Source organism: Vulpes vulpes, chromosome 7, assembly GCF_048418805.1.
Source record: "Vulpes vulpes isolate BD-2025 chromosome 7, VulVul3, whole genome shotgun sequence".
Classification (NCBI taxonomy): Eukaryota; Metazoa; Chordata; class Mammalia; order Carnivora; family Canidae; genus Vulpes; species Vulpes vulpes.
Window position 1 is genome coordinate 30443391 of NC_132786.1, and position 16189 is coordinate 30459579.

The following is a 16189-nucleotide window of genomic DNA, read 5'->3' on the forward strand; positions in this document are numbered from 1 at the left end:
AACATGCAAAAATCAGTTGTGTTTTTACATACAATCAACAATCAAAAAAGATATTAAGAAAAAAATCTCATTTACAATAGCATCAAAAAGAATGAAATACTTAGGAATAAGTTTAACCAATAAGGTGACAGGCTTATACACTTAAACTAGAAAACATTGCTGAAAGGAGTTAAGGTAAAAATAAATGGGAAGACATTTCATGCTTATGGATTTGAAGATTTAATATTGTTAAAATATTCATACTACCCAAAGTGATCTACAGATTCAATACAATTCCTATAAAAATTCTAATGGTACTTTTTTTTTTTACAAAAATAGAAAATACAATCCTAAAGTTCATATGAAACCAAAACTGACCTTTAGGAGCCAAAATAATCTTGAGGAATAGGAACAAAGCAGTAGGCCTCATACTTCCTGATTTGAAAACATTAAAAAGCTACAGTAACTGAACAATATGTTAATAGAATAAAGACAGACACATAAACCAACAATGCAGAATAGAGAGCCCAGAAGTCATCTCACATATATGGCAACTAATCTTTGGAAAAGGAGTCAAGACTAGTCATTGTTGTAAAGGTAGTGGCTTCAACAAATAGTGTTTGGGAAACTGGGTATGCCCAAGCAAAGCAATAAAAGTGGGTCCTTTTCTCACACCACACACAATAATCAATACAAAGTGGATTAAATACTGAATTGCAAAATCTGAAATTGTAGCCTCTAACATGGGGAAAAACTTTGTAACAGCAGTGATGGCTGTGACACCAAAAACACAGTCACAAAGAAAAGTTACAAACAAAAGCAAAACTAAACAAGTGAGACTACATTAAACAAGCACAGAAAAAAGAAAAGGCAACCTACAAAGTGAGACAAAATATTTGTGAACCATGTATCTGATAAATGATTAATATCTAAAATTTATAAGAATCTCCTATAATTCAATAGCAAAATAGTGATGTTCAATCATAAGGGAAATGTAAATCAAAACCACAATGTTACTTCACACGTGTTTGGATGGCCATTAAAAAAAAAAACTGGAAAATAATTAGTGGTAGTGAGAATGTGGAGAAATTAGAACCCCATTACACTGTTGGTGGGAATGTAAAGTGGTCAGCTGCTATGGAAAACAGTGTGGAATTTCCTCAAATTAAAAAAAAATTAAGATTTTATTTACTTATTCATTAGAGAGACGGGGGCAGGGGGCAGAGACACAGGTAGAGAGAGAAGCAAACTCCATGCAGGGAGCGGATGTGGGACTCGATCCTGGGCCTCCAGGCTCCTGGGCTGAAGACAGGCGCTAAACCACTGAGCCACCCAGGGATCCCCAAATTAAAAATGAATAACCATATAGCCTAGCCATTCCCTTTCTAGGTAATTATTCAAAATAATCGGAATCAGGATCTCAAATAGATATTTGCATTTCATTTTCATTGCTGTGACATTCAAAGAACAAAACAATGGACAACCTAGATGTCTATCAACAGATTAATGAACTTAAAAAATGTGGTGTATACATATAATGGAGTATTATTTAGCCATAAAATAGAAAGAAATCCTGTCACATGCTACAACATGGATAAACCTTGACCACATTATACTAATTGAAATAAGCAAGTCACAGAAGGACAAAAACTACATGATTCCAGTTAGTATTATCAGGTATACAGTAGTCAAACTCAGAAGCATCAAGTAGAATGGTGGTGATGGTTGCCAGGAACTGGGAGCAGGGCAAAATGAGGAGTTGCTGTTCAGTGGATATAGAATATCAGTCATGCAAAATAAAAGTGCTCTGGAGATCTATGTATAGCATTGTGCTTCTATAGTTAATAATACTGTCTACTAAGAATTTGTTAAGAGGTCAGATTTTAAGTAGTGTATTTTTTACCACAATAAAAAAAAAATATGTTGAAGTCCTAACTCTTGGTACCTACTGTTTATTCTAAATCTCCCTCCAATTCAGCTACCACCTGAAAGGTCTCCATGGCTTCCTGAGAGTGTAATGATAACTTTATCCTGAAGTGCCAGAACCCTCAATAATCAAAATTTTCTTATTCTAGCATTGTTAGGCATATCTATTCACAGTTACAGTGGGACACACTCAGGTGTGTATCACATGGGTTTCACTCATATTCCACTACCCACCCCCTGTCTCCCTTGGGAAAAAACACTCCCAATTCCTCTGGCTAATCAGAGTCTATTATCCCTGCCTGACTCTTATTTTTTTGCTTTTTTGTCACTGGATACAAAAAGTTCAAAGTGCCCTTTTTGTATTTTAGTTAGAAAGTTAGGAACTTGCTGTTTGTTCTGGAAAGAGCCTGCCTCCTTTAGGAACCATGACCTTCTATCCAAAGATCACAGAATGTGGGGCAGAGGCCAGAAAGTTCCCTAATTGGTGACTGGGAGAAAAGGTAGGTGGGGCCACTCCTACTACTACCCCTATATTCCCATTCTATAGTCCTTCCTACTTGTGACGCATTAGGAATTCTGGATTAATAAATATATTGCATCCTAACAATATTGTATTAGTCAAGTTTCTCCATAGAAACCAAACCAATGAAATATCTATATACATATATAAAGATACATGTGAGGTTTATTTTAGAATTGTCCCATGTGGTTATGGGGGCAAAGAAGTTCCATAATCAGCCATCTGCAAGCTGGAGAACCATGAAAGCTGGTGGTATAATCAATGTTTGATGAGTCTGAAAACCTGAGAATCAGATGCTGATGAATTAATTTATCTGAGTCCGTAAGAACCAGGAACACTGATGCTGAAAGGCAGGAAAAGATGGGTATCTCAGCTCAAGGAGAGAGCGAATTCACCCTTCCTCTACCTTTTTATTCTATTCAGATACTTAGAAACAATGTTTTACTGCGTATCTGGGTATCTTATAGCCCAGTCATGTTGACATATAAAATCAATCACCACAGAAATCATCCCATTATTTTAGAATACCTCCTTCAATCTGGTGCTTCAATTTTAACTTTAGAAAGCTGTTGAAGAGTTCTGTAAGGCTAAGTGGCACATTATGAGAAACAATCAGTGGATCTCATTCCCATGTGTGAATTGGGTACCTTGCTATGGCGCTATGAATGTGGGAGTCTATGCCTATGGATTCCATTATATTACTGGTTATATCAATAATCCCATATACCATAGTGCCAGGTAAGGCTCTGCAGGTAGGAAAGGTTAGCCAATAATTGAACAAAATTAATAGAACAAAACTCTGGTGGCCCTTCCAGGATGGAAAAAGTTGTGAACTTGCCACCAAGTTGCTTTCCTCAAAAAAAAAAAAAAAAAAAAAAAAAAGCTAAATTGAAGCTTAATGTGGGTCTCTGCCTCTGACAAGTTTGACATTCAGAGGCAGCAGTAACTATATTTGCCTCAGTAAGTGGAAATATAGATATTAGGCCTATACATAGCTACCATAGCTATGCCATTTATATGCCTATTATGACACTCCTGGGGAAATTTGGTTTTAATTAATATGTGATACAAAAAATACTAATACTTTGTACCTACTCTTATATGTGGGAATACCCACATGCCTCTACCACAGACCTCCTTGTCTCTAATGCTTCAGTACTTTTCAGGCCCATAACCAGAAGGCCAGAAGGCCAGGTTATTTATTGCCTCTCAGATTTGAATTCACTATTCAATACTTGTTCTGCAATAATGGATTGAACTCCAAACATTTTATCCATTACAAGTGAGATGATGCTAAACTTTGCCATTAGAGGATCCCAGAGGCACACTGAGGAAAGAAGAGATTCCTCTGGAGTGTATTGTGTTTTTCTTTTGCTTATCCTTCTGCACAGGGAATATGAACATGGATGTAAAATATTACTGATATGAATGGAAAAGAATATATTCCCCAAATCAGTGGCCACACACCATGTGCTGAAGATTTTATTAATCACTTCAATAGACACATCTAACACATTGATTGAAATTAGGTATACAGTTCACCATTGAACAACACAAGTTTAAACTTCTCAGGTCCACTGATGTGCATTTTTTTTAATAAATATATGTACAGTAGTATAAATGTATCTTCTCTTCCTTATGATTTTCTTAACATTTTTCTCTAGCTTACTTTATTGTAAGAATACAGTATATAATACATTTAACATGAAATATGTATTTAGTTAAGTGTTCATGTTATCAGTAAGGCTTCTGGTCAGTACTAAGCCATTTGTAGTTAATTTTGAGGGGAGTCAAAAAAGTTACACATAGATTTTTTACTTGTGGAGGGGGATTCAGCATCTGTTAGAGATGTTCTGAGCTGTTCAAGGGTGAATTGTATTGTTAGATATGGCAGCATCAGTCTAATAATTTATCAAGTTCCATCTCGTTTTTGCAGGGACCAGACTGACAAATTAAACAAAAATATGATGGAGACTACTGTCCCTGCAGTAACAATGGTACTAATTTCTGCTACCTCCTTTCCCCAATATATGTCTGTTTTTTGCTTTTGAGTATAGTTGACACAGAATATTCTGTTTTGGGTGTACAACACAGTGATTTAACAATTCTACATGTCACGCTATGCTCACCACAAGTGTAGCTATTAACTGTCACCATACAAGATATGTTGTTTTTGATTTACCATCTTGGCCAGAAGGGATGACGTCAGTCAGTTTACTTTTGGTCTTTCCTACTAGGATAATAGCTTTTACTCAACAGGTGAGGGATCCAATGTGGAATTACCTCAACTTCCAAGTATATCAATTTCAGTTATGTATTTGAGAACTGAGGGAATGACCACTGGAGGGATCTATAGACCCAGGAGGCAACTATGAGCCAAACTTTAGCCAAGAACCAATTTATTATCTGGTTCTCTTAGGCCCCAAATCCAACAGGGGTGCTGATGATCCTTTCGGTATCAATATCAACCCAGATTTTGTATCTAATTACCCTCAAAATATATTGTCAATCCCCCTTTGCCAGTGTACACTTGAGTAATTGGCTTAACTTCCCTTAAGACAGGAGGAGTCAAGATAGTTTATACTTTCCATGGAGTTAGAGGGTCTTTCCAACAAGCCATATTCTCATTCAAAGAGTTTCAGATCTGGGCACTTGGGTGGCTCAGTGGTTGAGCTTCTGCCTTTGGCTGAGGTTGTGATCCCAGGGTCCTGGGATTAATTAATCCCCTGTAGGGAGCCTGCTTCTCCCTCTGCCTATGTCTCTGCCTCTCTGTGTCTCTCATAAATAAAAAAATAAAATATTAAAAAAAAAACTAAATAAAAACTGGGTTCAGGTCTGGGAGCTGAGACTCAGGGATTGTGATTTTTTTATTGGGAGATAATCTTTGGTCTCCTGCTATTCTTGCTTTCTCTTCATTATTGATGTAATCAACTCCCTAGTGGCTGCCAGTCTATTCTGCATCCAAAAAGCCACAATCCTCTATTTACTGTCTGCAAAACTACCTGTGATTCAAGCCCCCTTGGTGGCTCCTCACCCATACTAATCACAGTGGTAATTATGGCCTCTTGGATTCTGGCAGCTAAGCATTACCCCCTGACCAGTAGATCACCATCTGTGTTATGACAGATTTAATCCTAATTATTGGCCTAGGAGTCAAAAGAAGAGATGGGAAACTCCTATGGGATAGGGGTGGAGGCACCTATTGTCTTGTGGGGAAGAAATGTCTACAACACCTTCAAGCACAATGGCTTCCAACCAAAGAGCAGAGGAGGTGGGAAGAGAATGGCATACATCAAGAAGTCCTCTTCCCTGTTTTCAAGATCTCAGGTTTTTCCTGTGGAGGGGGATTCAGCATCTGTTAGAGATGTTCTGAGCTGTTCAAGGGTGAATTGTATTGTTAGATATGGCAGCATCAGTCTAATAATTTATCAAGTTCCATCTCGTTTTTGCAGGGACCAGACTGACAAATTAAACAAAAATATGATGGAAACTACTGTCCCTGCAGTAACAATGGTACTAATTTCTGCTACCTCCTTTCCCCAATATATGTCTGTTTTTTGCTTTTGAGTATAGTTGAAACAGAATATTCTGTGTATTCAGATGTCTCTGGAACTTGCAAGTGTGACAAACACATCTGCCAGCCATTCACCTGTATCCCACATGCAACAAAGGCTGATAAAGGCCTCCTTGTAAGCCCCACTGAGACTCTATGGCTTGCAGGCATAGGAAGTAACTGATTGTCAATACCTTTCAATCTCTTATCCTTATACAAGGCATCAACAAAATTTAGCACTAAATAGCTAACTCCACTGATTTAAACGTCTGCTTTATTTCCACCACCACATTCTCCTCTAGCCGGCTATTTTTCCTTATAGCCATGAAATTTTTAGAGTTTTACTGCCACCTGGTGGTAGGGACAATCTGCACCCTTTTTCCAACCAGGATCCTGTCATCCTTGCTTGTTAAAGAATTAGAAATCAAACCAAGTCCACATCTTACTACCAATTTACTTGTAACACTTCCAGTATTGTTTTAATCTGGAGATGCCAAGACAGGCATAAATGTGCGTGGATTTTATTAGAATGAAAACCACTGTGAAAAATGGGGAGAATGATAAAAAGCCTGAGAAAGTTGGCAGACAGTGAAGCAAGTCTGACCCCAAGGGAAGGAGATAGGTACAGAAAAATGAATAGTAGCAGCCTAGGATTCACACAGTTTAAGGAGGATCCATTCAATGTAAGAAAGGCTCAGCAGGACCATGGGGAAGTCCTCAAGCCAGAGGCAGCTGTCAGAGGAGTACCAAGTCTTCCAGGACTGCCTGCCTTAGTATCTCTATTAAGATTCCACCATTGGTTGGGATCATGGACAGTGTGGCCTTAACAAAACTGTGTAGCAGTTCAGACCCTTCACCACTCATGCTCCTTGTAGTAAGAGGACTGCAAAGAACATTCTTGTGGCTGTCACTCATGGCACTCAGTTTATGAACACACGTGTAGCCAGGGTGTCCAACTTTTAGAAATGGATATAGGCATATATAGCCATTGATGTAGCAGTGACACTTTTCCAATGTCAATATACCTCAGAAATTTGTTTAGCATCCAACTCAGAAACTAGCAATCTGATTCTATAGGGACTTGTGAGGAAATGGAGCAGAGGGAAGCCATAGCCAAATCACCACGGCCCTGTCAGAGGGTGCTTTAGAAGGTCTTGTCTTACATCATGGGAACTATGGCAGCCTTGTATCGAGTTACAGATGTCACAACCTTCGTTTTTTTCCATTTCATATGTGGTAGGGACAGTAATTCTCACCAAATATTCCACGAGTTCTCCTGATGTATGCCAGCCTCCTTTGAAGTTAGAATTATGTGACTAGATTGAGCCAATGCACCATGGGAATAAATTATTTGTATCACTGCCAGTTAGTGGACAGATATGGGTTTTCCACATTTTCTTCAGTTTTGTTAGCAACATGAAAATATAGAGCTGCAAGACTGAAGAATCCTGGAAGGCTCGTCATCAAATAGAGGACAGTCTCTGCTACCCAGAAAAAGTACCATACCTGCACAAGATGACATAATCCATCAGAATCCAAGAATCAACTAAAGCAATGAGTCAAAGAGGAAAATGTTATTATGAATAATCTCAAATTTCATAGGTGAGTTCATTCTCCTTGGTATCTTTCCCTGGTTCCTAACTGTAATTCTGGAGAGTCAGACAAGCTCTGTATATTTTCCTTTGGTGATCCACATGTGCGTACTCTGCATGTCCTGAGCTCTGCCTGTTTAAGTTGGACTCTTCTTTTACCCAGGAGTTCAAAAAAGCAACCTCACATAACACTCTTAGGGAGAGGTACAACCACCAACAAGAATTATTTTGGTAATCTGTGTCTAGTTCACCATAAGGCTAGTGGGCATTTAGGTAGGCATATGAACTCAGATAAAACACTGTTTCTGTGTGTGTGTGTGTGTGTGTGTGTGTGTGTGTGTGTGTGTGTGTGTATTTGAGTTAGCAGCAATGAAGAGTATTTTATATCAGGAGAATAACCAGCATTATCAGAGAAATATCTTACTGATTACATATTTCAAAGATAGGTACCTCAGAATAAGTATTTTGCAAAATCTCCCTGGGTAGAATATGCACATAATTATGAGCTACTTGTATACAGGGAAAAGAGACAAAAGTCAAGGATAAATAACACCAATATTTAAGGGCAATTAAATGGATGGTAACAAAGTACACTGAGAAAGAATCATCAGGAATAGACACACTACTAGGAATCAGAAGAGAATGGAAATGTTTCTGAAATGAAAGGACCAAATTTTAAATGAGGAATAATCAAATATAAAAAAACCTAACAAAAATTAAAAGAGAACTGAAATGAATTCATAGAAATTAACACTGTAGAGGTAAGTGATTATTTTTCCAGAATAATTCCAGAAAAATGTCAGATACCAAAGCCTGTCTGCATTAAGCAATGAGGAAATGGTGTTGCATTTGGATTTCTGAGAACTTACATCTAATACTGAAGGAAGAGTTCACATGACTGTATATCTGCACTAGATCGCATATTTTGGCTGGTACAGAATTACTAAGCCTTGCATTTCCTAAATAGGAAAAATATCCTTAAAGTATTACATGACTATGTGATTTCCAAATTTTCAGTTTTTTCACACAATTTGTATGGAATTATGAGTAATAGAGAAGTTTTCTCCAGGAAGCAGAACATTTTATTTCAGCAGCATTCTCCTAACTGCAGCATCATCTCCTTTTCAAATCCAAAAGCAAAATGATTTTCCTACAAAACATTTCTACTCCATCTTTGCTGGATCATATGGTTCAAGTTCTAATTTTTTGAGGAACCTCCATACTTTTTTCTATAACATCTTCATTTTGCATTCCCATCAACAGTGTGCAATAGTTCCAATTTCTCCACACCTTCAGTAAACTTGTCTTTTTTTATCAGTGCAAAATTTCTTGCCAGCTGGTAGAAACTGGCCCCAGCACACCACTGCCAAGGGTGCCAGTAAAGAGGAAGATCCAGGTTCTGTAGGGCCCAAACTATATAAAATTTGATGAACCCTGAGAAAAAGAATACAAAATTTAAGGTCCTGACTGAAAAGAGCCCTATTCAAGTAAGTGATCCTGATGCTTTTGCTTCCTCAGCTCCTTGATAAATCTACTCTTTTTTGGTAAACAGGTGTCTCGACTGGCTAAAGTGGATACAAATCTTTCAAAGAGGAGAAGCAGTAACAAGAGGAAAATTGAGTAAGTGCCACTGGGGCAAATCACAGGCTAGATGAAAGTTAGGAGCTCTGAAGAGAAGGAAGGAGATTAGACTGAAAGAAGATTCAGGTCAACCTAAGGAGCATAAGGAAAAACAGGACATGCTACCTCAGGTCATGAAACTGAACTGGCAGGCTCTTTTGTTGTCATGAGACAAAGGTTTTGGGCTGCTTCACTGATTCAAAGCCTCTTCTGGATTCAAGTTGGGAGTAGATAGGGAAGAGGTTGAGACTAAAAATACAGAGAAAACATCAGACATAATTTAGGTGATTCAAGTGCAGATGTTTTATTATTTCATACTTTAAACCCTCAGCAGTGAAAATAGAGGTGAGGGTGAAATTATTTTTCCCTTCTTGGTTTAGGTCAGTTTCTGATGACTTATTTGGTAATGTCCTTCTTCTAGGCCAAGGTCATTAGAGACTGTTGCTGTAAGAGAAAACAAAATAAAACAACACAAACTGCCAATGTTGCCTTTTTTTTTTTTTTTTGAGCTCTAATATAAGTAATTTAAAGGGAACAGTTAACTGAAGGGAAAGGATCAGAAAAATAAAAACTAATTCCAGAAAAAACAATTATCTGTTACCTCAAGTGCAAATACTCTTAGTTTTATAATAGAAGTGACCGCCTCAAATTCCCTGACTTGTTCATTTGTCTATGTTTGGAAACTATTTAGGTCAATAAAACAAAGTGCCTTGCAATTTCCATTCTAAGTATATGAACTAATTTTAATTTAGAATAAAAGAAAAAAATGTGAGAATTCTAAGTACAATCACAGTTAATAAAATATAAAAATACTATATATATGCACACATCCATTCATGTGTGTAAATCTATACATTAAAATGTTGTAACAATGACCATCCTAGGTGCTAAGATTAACGATGATTATTTTATTCTTTTGCATATGTATATTTTTTAAATGAATGTTTATTTCTTGCTACAACTGTAATAGGATGCAGAATGATACACACACTGACATACATATAGAGTTTATTGAATGACTTCAAAAGGACAGTCAAGGCTAGATTTGGGCATTCCAAGGTCGCTGGATGGAAAAGGATCTTAATGTAATTAAAATCTAAAATCACCCTTCATAATTATGAAAAATGAAACCAGTTTTAAAAAATGTTGCAAACTTCAGTACAAAACTGAAAATGACAAAAATTCTGGAACAAGATAAAGAATGTTTAAAAAAAGGAATTTATTAACAGTAGGCTAGTCCCAAAATCCCAATTTACATAACAAGAATCAGAGAAATGAGAGATGGGAAAGAGTAAAAATATACTAAGCATCTCTCATAAAATGGAAGTCTCAAAAATGCCTGTAATCTCATATAACTACATTGTATGTTTTCTACCTGTGTCACACTCATTATAGAAATAGCTCATTAGTAAATGACATGGTGAAAAGTACCAAAGAAAATGAATTAGGATAGTAAAATTAAAATTTAAGGTATACTATAGCTCAGAAAGTAAACCATTCACATATCTAATTGCCTAATAATAAATTACTTATAAAAGTTACAACCTGGTATAATGGATTGGTGATTATCACCACAACTAGATAATCTGGCAATAAGGATAAAAAACAATGATAGTGTACATATTATATTTATGCTTTGATCAATTTCTCTTCTAGTATATATCCTGAGACTATAATTCAATAATTGCTCTAACATGTGTATTTATATAATAATGCTTATTATGGTTGTTTACAACAATGAAAAACTGGAAGTAGTCTAAATATTCATAATAATGGATTTTAAAAATGAATTATTTTTCATTTTTAAATTGAATACCAAAAATAAATAAATTGGGGATCCCTGAGTGGCTCAGCAGTTTAGTGCCTGCCTTTGGCCCAAGGTGTGATCCAGGAGTCCCAGAATCGAGTCCCACATCAGGCTCCCTGCATGAAGCCTGCTTCTCCCTCTGCCTGTGTCTCTGTCTCTCTCTCTCTCTCTCTCTCTCTCATGAATAAATAGATAAAATCTTTAAAAATAAATAAATAATTTATAAATAAATAAATAAATTGAATACTGTATGTTACAAAATGATGACATAAGCCTATATTTTATGACATGCATAGTTGTGCATAATAGTCTCTAAACAAAAGTATAAATATATCTATGTTTTGCTTAGAAAAATATTTAAGAAGATATGCATCTACATTGCTAATGGAAATTTTCTTTGGTTATTGTGATTATGTGGAACTCTTCCTTAATTTATCTATCTACCAAAGTATCTGAGCTATTTTAATTAATATTTGATAGTACATTAAAAATCAGAAAGATGTTATTTGAAAATAAAAGCTCTATATCTTATTCATTGTTAGTACTAAAGTTTATGTGGATACCACTATTTTCTTTCTATAGGAGTTTCAGAATCTTTTTCTCAATTCTCCATGCCCATGTATCCAAAAATATTTTGATTGAGTTTATGTTAAATATACAGAAACTTAAATACACATAGATGACTGAGTTGAAAGAGAAGCAAGCAAGATTTAAAGTTAAAAGTATAGCAAAGGGAGAAGTAAAGACAATCAGCTTCAAATTAATTGGAAAAGGAAAAAAAATATTTTTGCTAATTGACTCATGGGGAATTAGACTTCATGGGGAATTATCTTTGTCAAAATTCAGGAAAATAAAATCAAGTTAATAATTTAAAATAGATGTAAAATTTAAGTACAATAAATACAGTTTTAAAAATGAAAATAAGATTTACAAATTTAATTGAATCCAGGGCACCTGGGTGGCTCAGTTGGTTGAGTGGCCAACTCTTGGTTTTGGCTCAGTTTATGTTCTCAGAGTGGTGTGATCCAGCCGAGTCAGCTCCATGCTCAGTGAGGAGCCTGCTTGAGATTCTCTCTCCCTCTCTCTCTGACCCTACCCCCTCCAAATAAATAAATAAATCTTTTTAAAAAGTTTTGATAAAAAAATTTAATTGAAACATAATAGACGCTAGATGGTTCAACAGTGATTAAAAAGTATGTTGTACCGATATATACTCCTACCTGAAATGTGTCAGAGACCTAATTCCTTAATATTCTCAAGAACCCTTAATGTTGCCAGTTCTTTTAATTTTAGCCACTTTTGTAGGGTTTAGGAGACTCTCATATCTCTTTTGTCTTTTTCGGATAATGACGTTTGAATTTTTCATGTTCTGAGGCTTTTGTTATCTTTTGTGAAGACTGTTATCTATTAGGCAAGAAGCTATTTGCCTATTAGGTTATCCCACCTTATGTTACTGATCTGTAAGGATTTTTTATATATTCTGAATGAAAGTCCTCATTGAAAATATGTTACAAAAATATTCTACATTGTAGCTTCCCTTTCCCTTTCATAAGTCTTTTGGGTAGCAAAACATCTTAAATTTAAAAAAAATTATTGTATTGCAGTAAACCCTTAAAGGAGATCTCTTAACAACCTTTTAATTATTGTTAATAATAGGGACAATATTGTACAGCAGATCTCTAGACCTTATTAATTGTGCATAACTGAGATTTTATTCTCCTTGATTAGCAACACCTATTTTGTCCTCCTCCAGACTGAGGCAACCACCATTCTACTCTATGTTTTTATGAATTTCACTACTTTGGATACCTCACATAAGTAAAAATCATGAAGTTATTTGTCCTTCTGTGACTACTTTATTTCACTTAGCTCACCTATGTTGTAAACTAAGATTCACCTATGTTGTCACATATACAGGATTTCCTTCTTTTTTCATGGCTGAATGACATTCAACTTTATGTATATACCACATTTTCTATATCCATTGATAGATATTTAGTTTGTATCCACATCTTGACTATTGTTAAATAGTGCTGCAATGAATATGAGAATGTTAATATCACTTTGAGATCCTGATTTCAATTCTTCAGGCTAACTATCCAGAAATAGGATTACTGGATCATACTGAAGTTCTATTTTTAATTTTTTTTGAGAAATCATAAACAGTTTTGCATAGTGGATGCAATAATTTGCATTCTCACCAACAAAGTACAATGATTCCAGTTTCTCTATAACTTTGCCAACACTGTTGAGTTATTTTTTTTATAACAGCCATTTAACAGGTGATGCCTCACTGTGGTTTTGATTTGCATTTTCCTGATGATTAGTGATGTTTCGCGTTGTTTCACATACCTATTAGCCATTAGTATGGCATTTTAGAAGTGTCTATTGAAGTCTTTAGCCCACTTTTAAGTCACATTATTAGGGGGTTTTGTTTGGTTTTCATTTGGTTTTTTATTTTGTTTTGTTTTGTTTTGTTTTGTTTTGGAGAAAAGGGACTCTCAAATACATTAACTCACTTTTTGATTGATTGAATGATTAAAAAGTAAGAAATACAATGATGATATTTATTCTGATAATTTTTTTTTCAAATTAAGAAATATTTTTTATTTCTTATTTAATTTAAATTCAATGTGCCAACATATAACACTAAGTGCTCATTTCATCATGTGCCCTCCTCAATGTCCATCACCCAGTTACCCCATTCCTCCACTGAACTTCCCCTTCAGCAACCCTTCATTTGTGTCCCAGAGTTAGGAGTCTCTTTTTGTCTTCCTCTTTAATTTTTCCCCACACAGTTTCCTCCCTTTCCCTTATGGTCTCTTTCACTATTTCTTATATTCCACATATGAGTGAAACCATATGATAATTTTCTCCAATTGACTTATTTCACTCACAATAATACCCTCCACTTCCATCCATTTTATATATATATATAAAATCTTCTTTATTCATATAAGGACACCATGGACCCTTCCAAAGTTTGCCTATTGTGGACATTATGGCTATGAACATTGGGGTACAGGTGTCTTGGCATATCACTACATCTGAATCTTTGGGGTAAATATCCATAGTGCAGTTGCTGGGTCGAAGGGTAACTCTATTTTTAACTTCCTGAGGAACCTCCATACTGTTTTCTAGAGTGGCTGCACCAGCTTGCATTCCCACCAACAGTGCAAGAGGGTTTCCTTTCTCCACATTCCTGCCAACATTTGTTGTTTCCTGTCTTGTTAATTTTCGCCATTCTCACTGGTGTGAGGTGGCATCTCATTGTGGTTTTGATTTGTATTTCTCTGATGGCAAGTGATGTGGAGCATTTTTTCATGTGCCAATGGCCATGTGTAGGTCTTCTTTGGAGAAATGTCTGTTCGTGTCTTCTGCCCATTTCATGACTGGATTGTTTCTTGGGTGTTTAGTTTGATACATTATTTACAAATCTTGAACTCTAGCCTTTTATCTGTCATTTGTGAATATCTTCTCCCATTCTGTAGGTTGTATTTTATTTTTTTAAAGATTTTATTTATTCATGAGATACAGAGAGAGAGAGAGAGAGAGAGAGAGAATGACAGGCAGAGGGAGAAGCAGGCTCCATGCAGGGAGCCCAACGTAGGACTCCATCCCAGGTCTCAAGGATCATGTCCTGGGCTGAAGGCAGCACTAAACTGCTGAGCCATCGGGGCTGCCTTGTAGGTTGAATTTTAGTTTTGTTGATTGTTTCCTTCGTTGTGCAGAGAAGCTTTTTATCTTGATGAAGTCCCAATAGTTCATTTTTGCTCTTGTTTCCCTTGCCTTCATAGATGAGTGTTGCAAGAAGTTGCTGTGGCCAAGTTCTTAATAGGTTGTTGCCTGTGTCCTCCTCTTGGATTTTGATGGGTTCTTGTCTCACATAATTTAGATACTTCAACCACTTTGAGTTTATCTTTGTGTATGGTATAAGAGAATGGTACAGTTTCATTCTTCCACATGTGGCTGTCCAATTTTCCCAGCACCATTTGTTGAAGGACTGTCTTTTTTTCCAGTGGATATTGTTTTTTGCTTTGTAGAAGCTGAATTGACCATAGAGTTGAGGGTTAATTTCTGGATTCTTTATTCTCTTCCATTGACCTATGTGTCTGTTTTTGTGCCAGTACCACACTGTCTTGATGATCAGAGTTTTGTAATACAGCTTGAAGTCAGGCATTGTGATGCCCCCAGCTTTGGTTTTCTGTTTCATCATTCCTCAGGCTATTTTCAAGAACTTTTCTGGTTCAATAAACCTTAGGATTATTTGTTTCCACTCTGTGAAGAAAGTCCATGGTATTTTAATAGGGATTGCATTGAATGTGTAAATTGCTCTGGGTAACCTAGACATATTCAGAATATTTATTCTTACAATCCATGAGCATGAAATGTTTTTCCATATCTTTGTTTCTTCCTTGATTTCTTTCATAAGTGTTCTGTAGTTTTTAGAGTACAATCCTTTACCACTTTAGTTAGGTTTATTACTAGATATCTTATGGTTTTGGGTGCAATTGCAAATGGGATTGATTCCTTAATTTCTTTCTTCAGTATCATTATTAGTGTATAGAAATGCAACTGAATTCTGCATTGATTTTGTATTCTGACACATTGCTGAATTTCTGTATGAGTTCTAGCAATTTTGGGGTGGAGTCTTTTGGGTTTTCTGTGTATAGTATCACGTCATCTGCAAAGAGAGAGAGCTTGACTTCTTTGCCAATTTGAATGCCTTTTATTCCTTTTTGTTCTCTTATTGCTGAGGCTAGGACTTCTAGTACTATGTTAAACAACAGCAGTAAGAGTTGGCATCCCTGTCATATTCCTGAACTTAGAGGGAAACTCTATTTTTCTCCATTGAGAATGACATTTGCTGTGGGCTTTTCAAAGATTTTTTTATTTATATATATTCATGATAGAGAGAGAGGGATGGAGAGAGAGAGAGGCAGAGACACATGCATTGGGAGAAGCAGGCTCCATGTCAGGAGCCCGACGCGGGACTCGATCGAGACCCCAGGACCACGCCCTGGCCCAAAGGCAGGTGCCAAACCACTGAGCCACCCAGCGATCCCCGCTGTGGGCTTTTCAAATATGGCTTTTATGATATTGAGGTATACTCCCTCTATTCCTACACTTTGAAGAGTTTTAATCAGAAAATTATGTTGTATTTTGCCAAATGCTGTCTCTGCATCTATCGA

The 16189-nt window shown here is 36.2% G+C and overlaps 1 protein-coding gene across 1 annotated transcript in view; it reads right to left on the minus strand.

Annotated features, from left to right (window-relative positions):
• Positions 1-8862: 8862 nt before the first annotated feature.
• The window catches only part of LOC112916315 (disintegrin and metalloproteinase domain-containing protein 5-like), a 135207-nt gene continuing 127880 nt past the window's right edge, over positions 8863-16189 (minus strand). The window contains exon 22 of the mRNA XM_072762691.1: positions 8863-9004. Within this exon, the coding sequence (XP_072618792.1) occupies positions 8863-9004 (142 nt within the window). The remainder of the gene's footprint in view (positions 9005-16189) is intronic.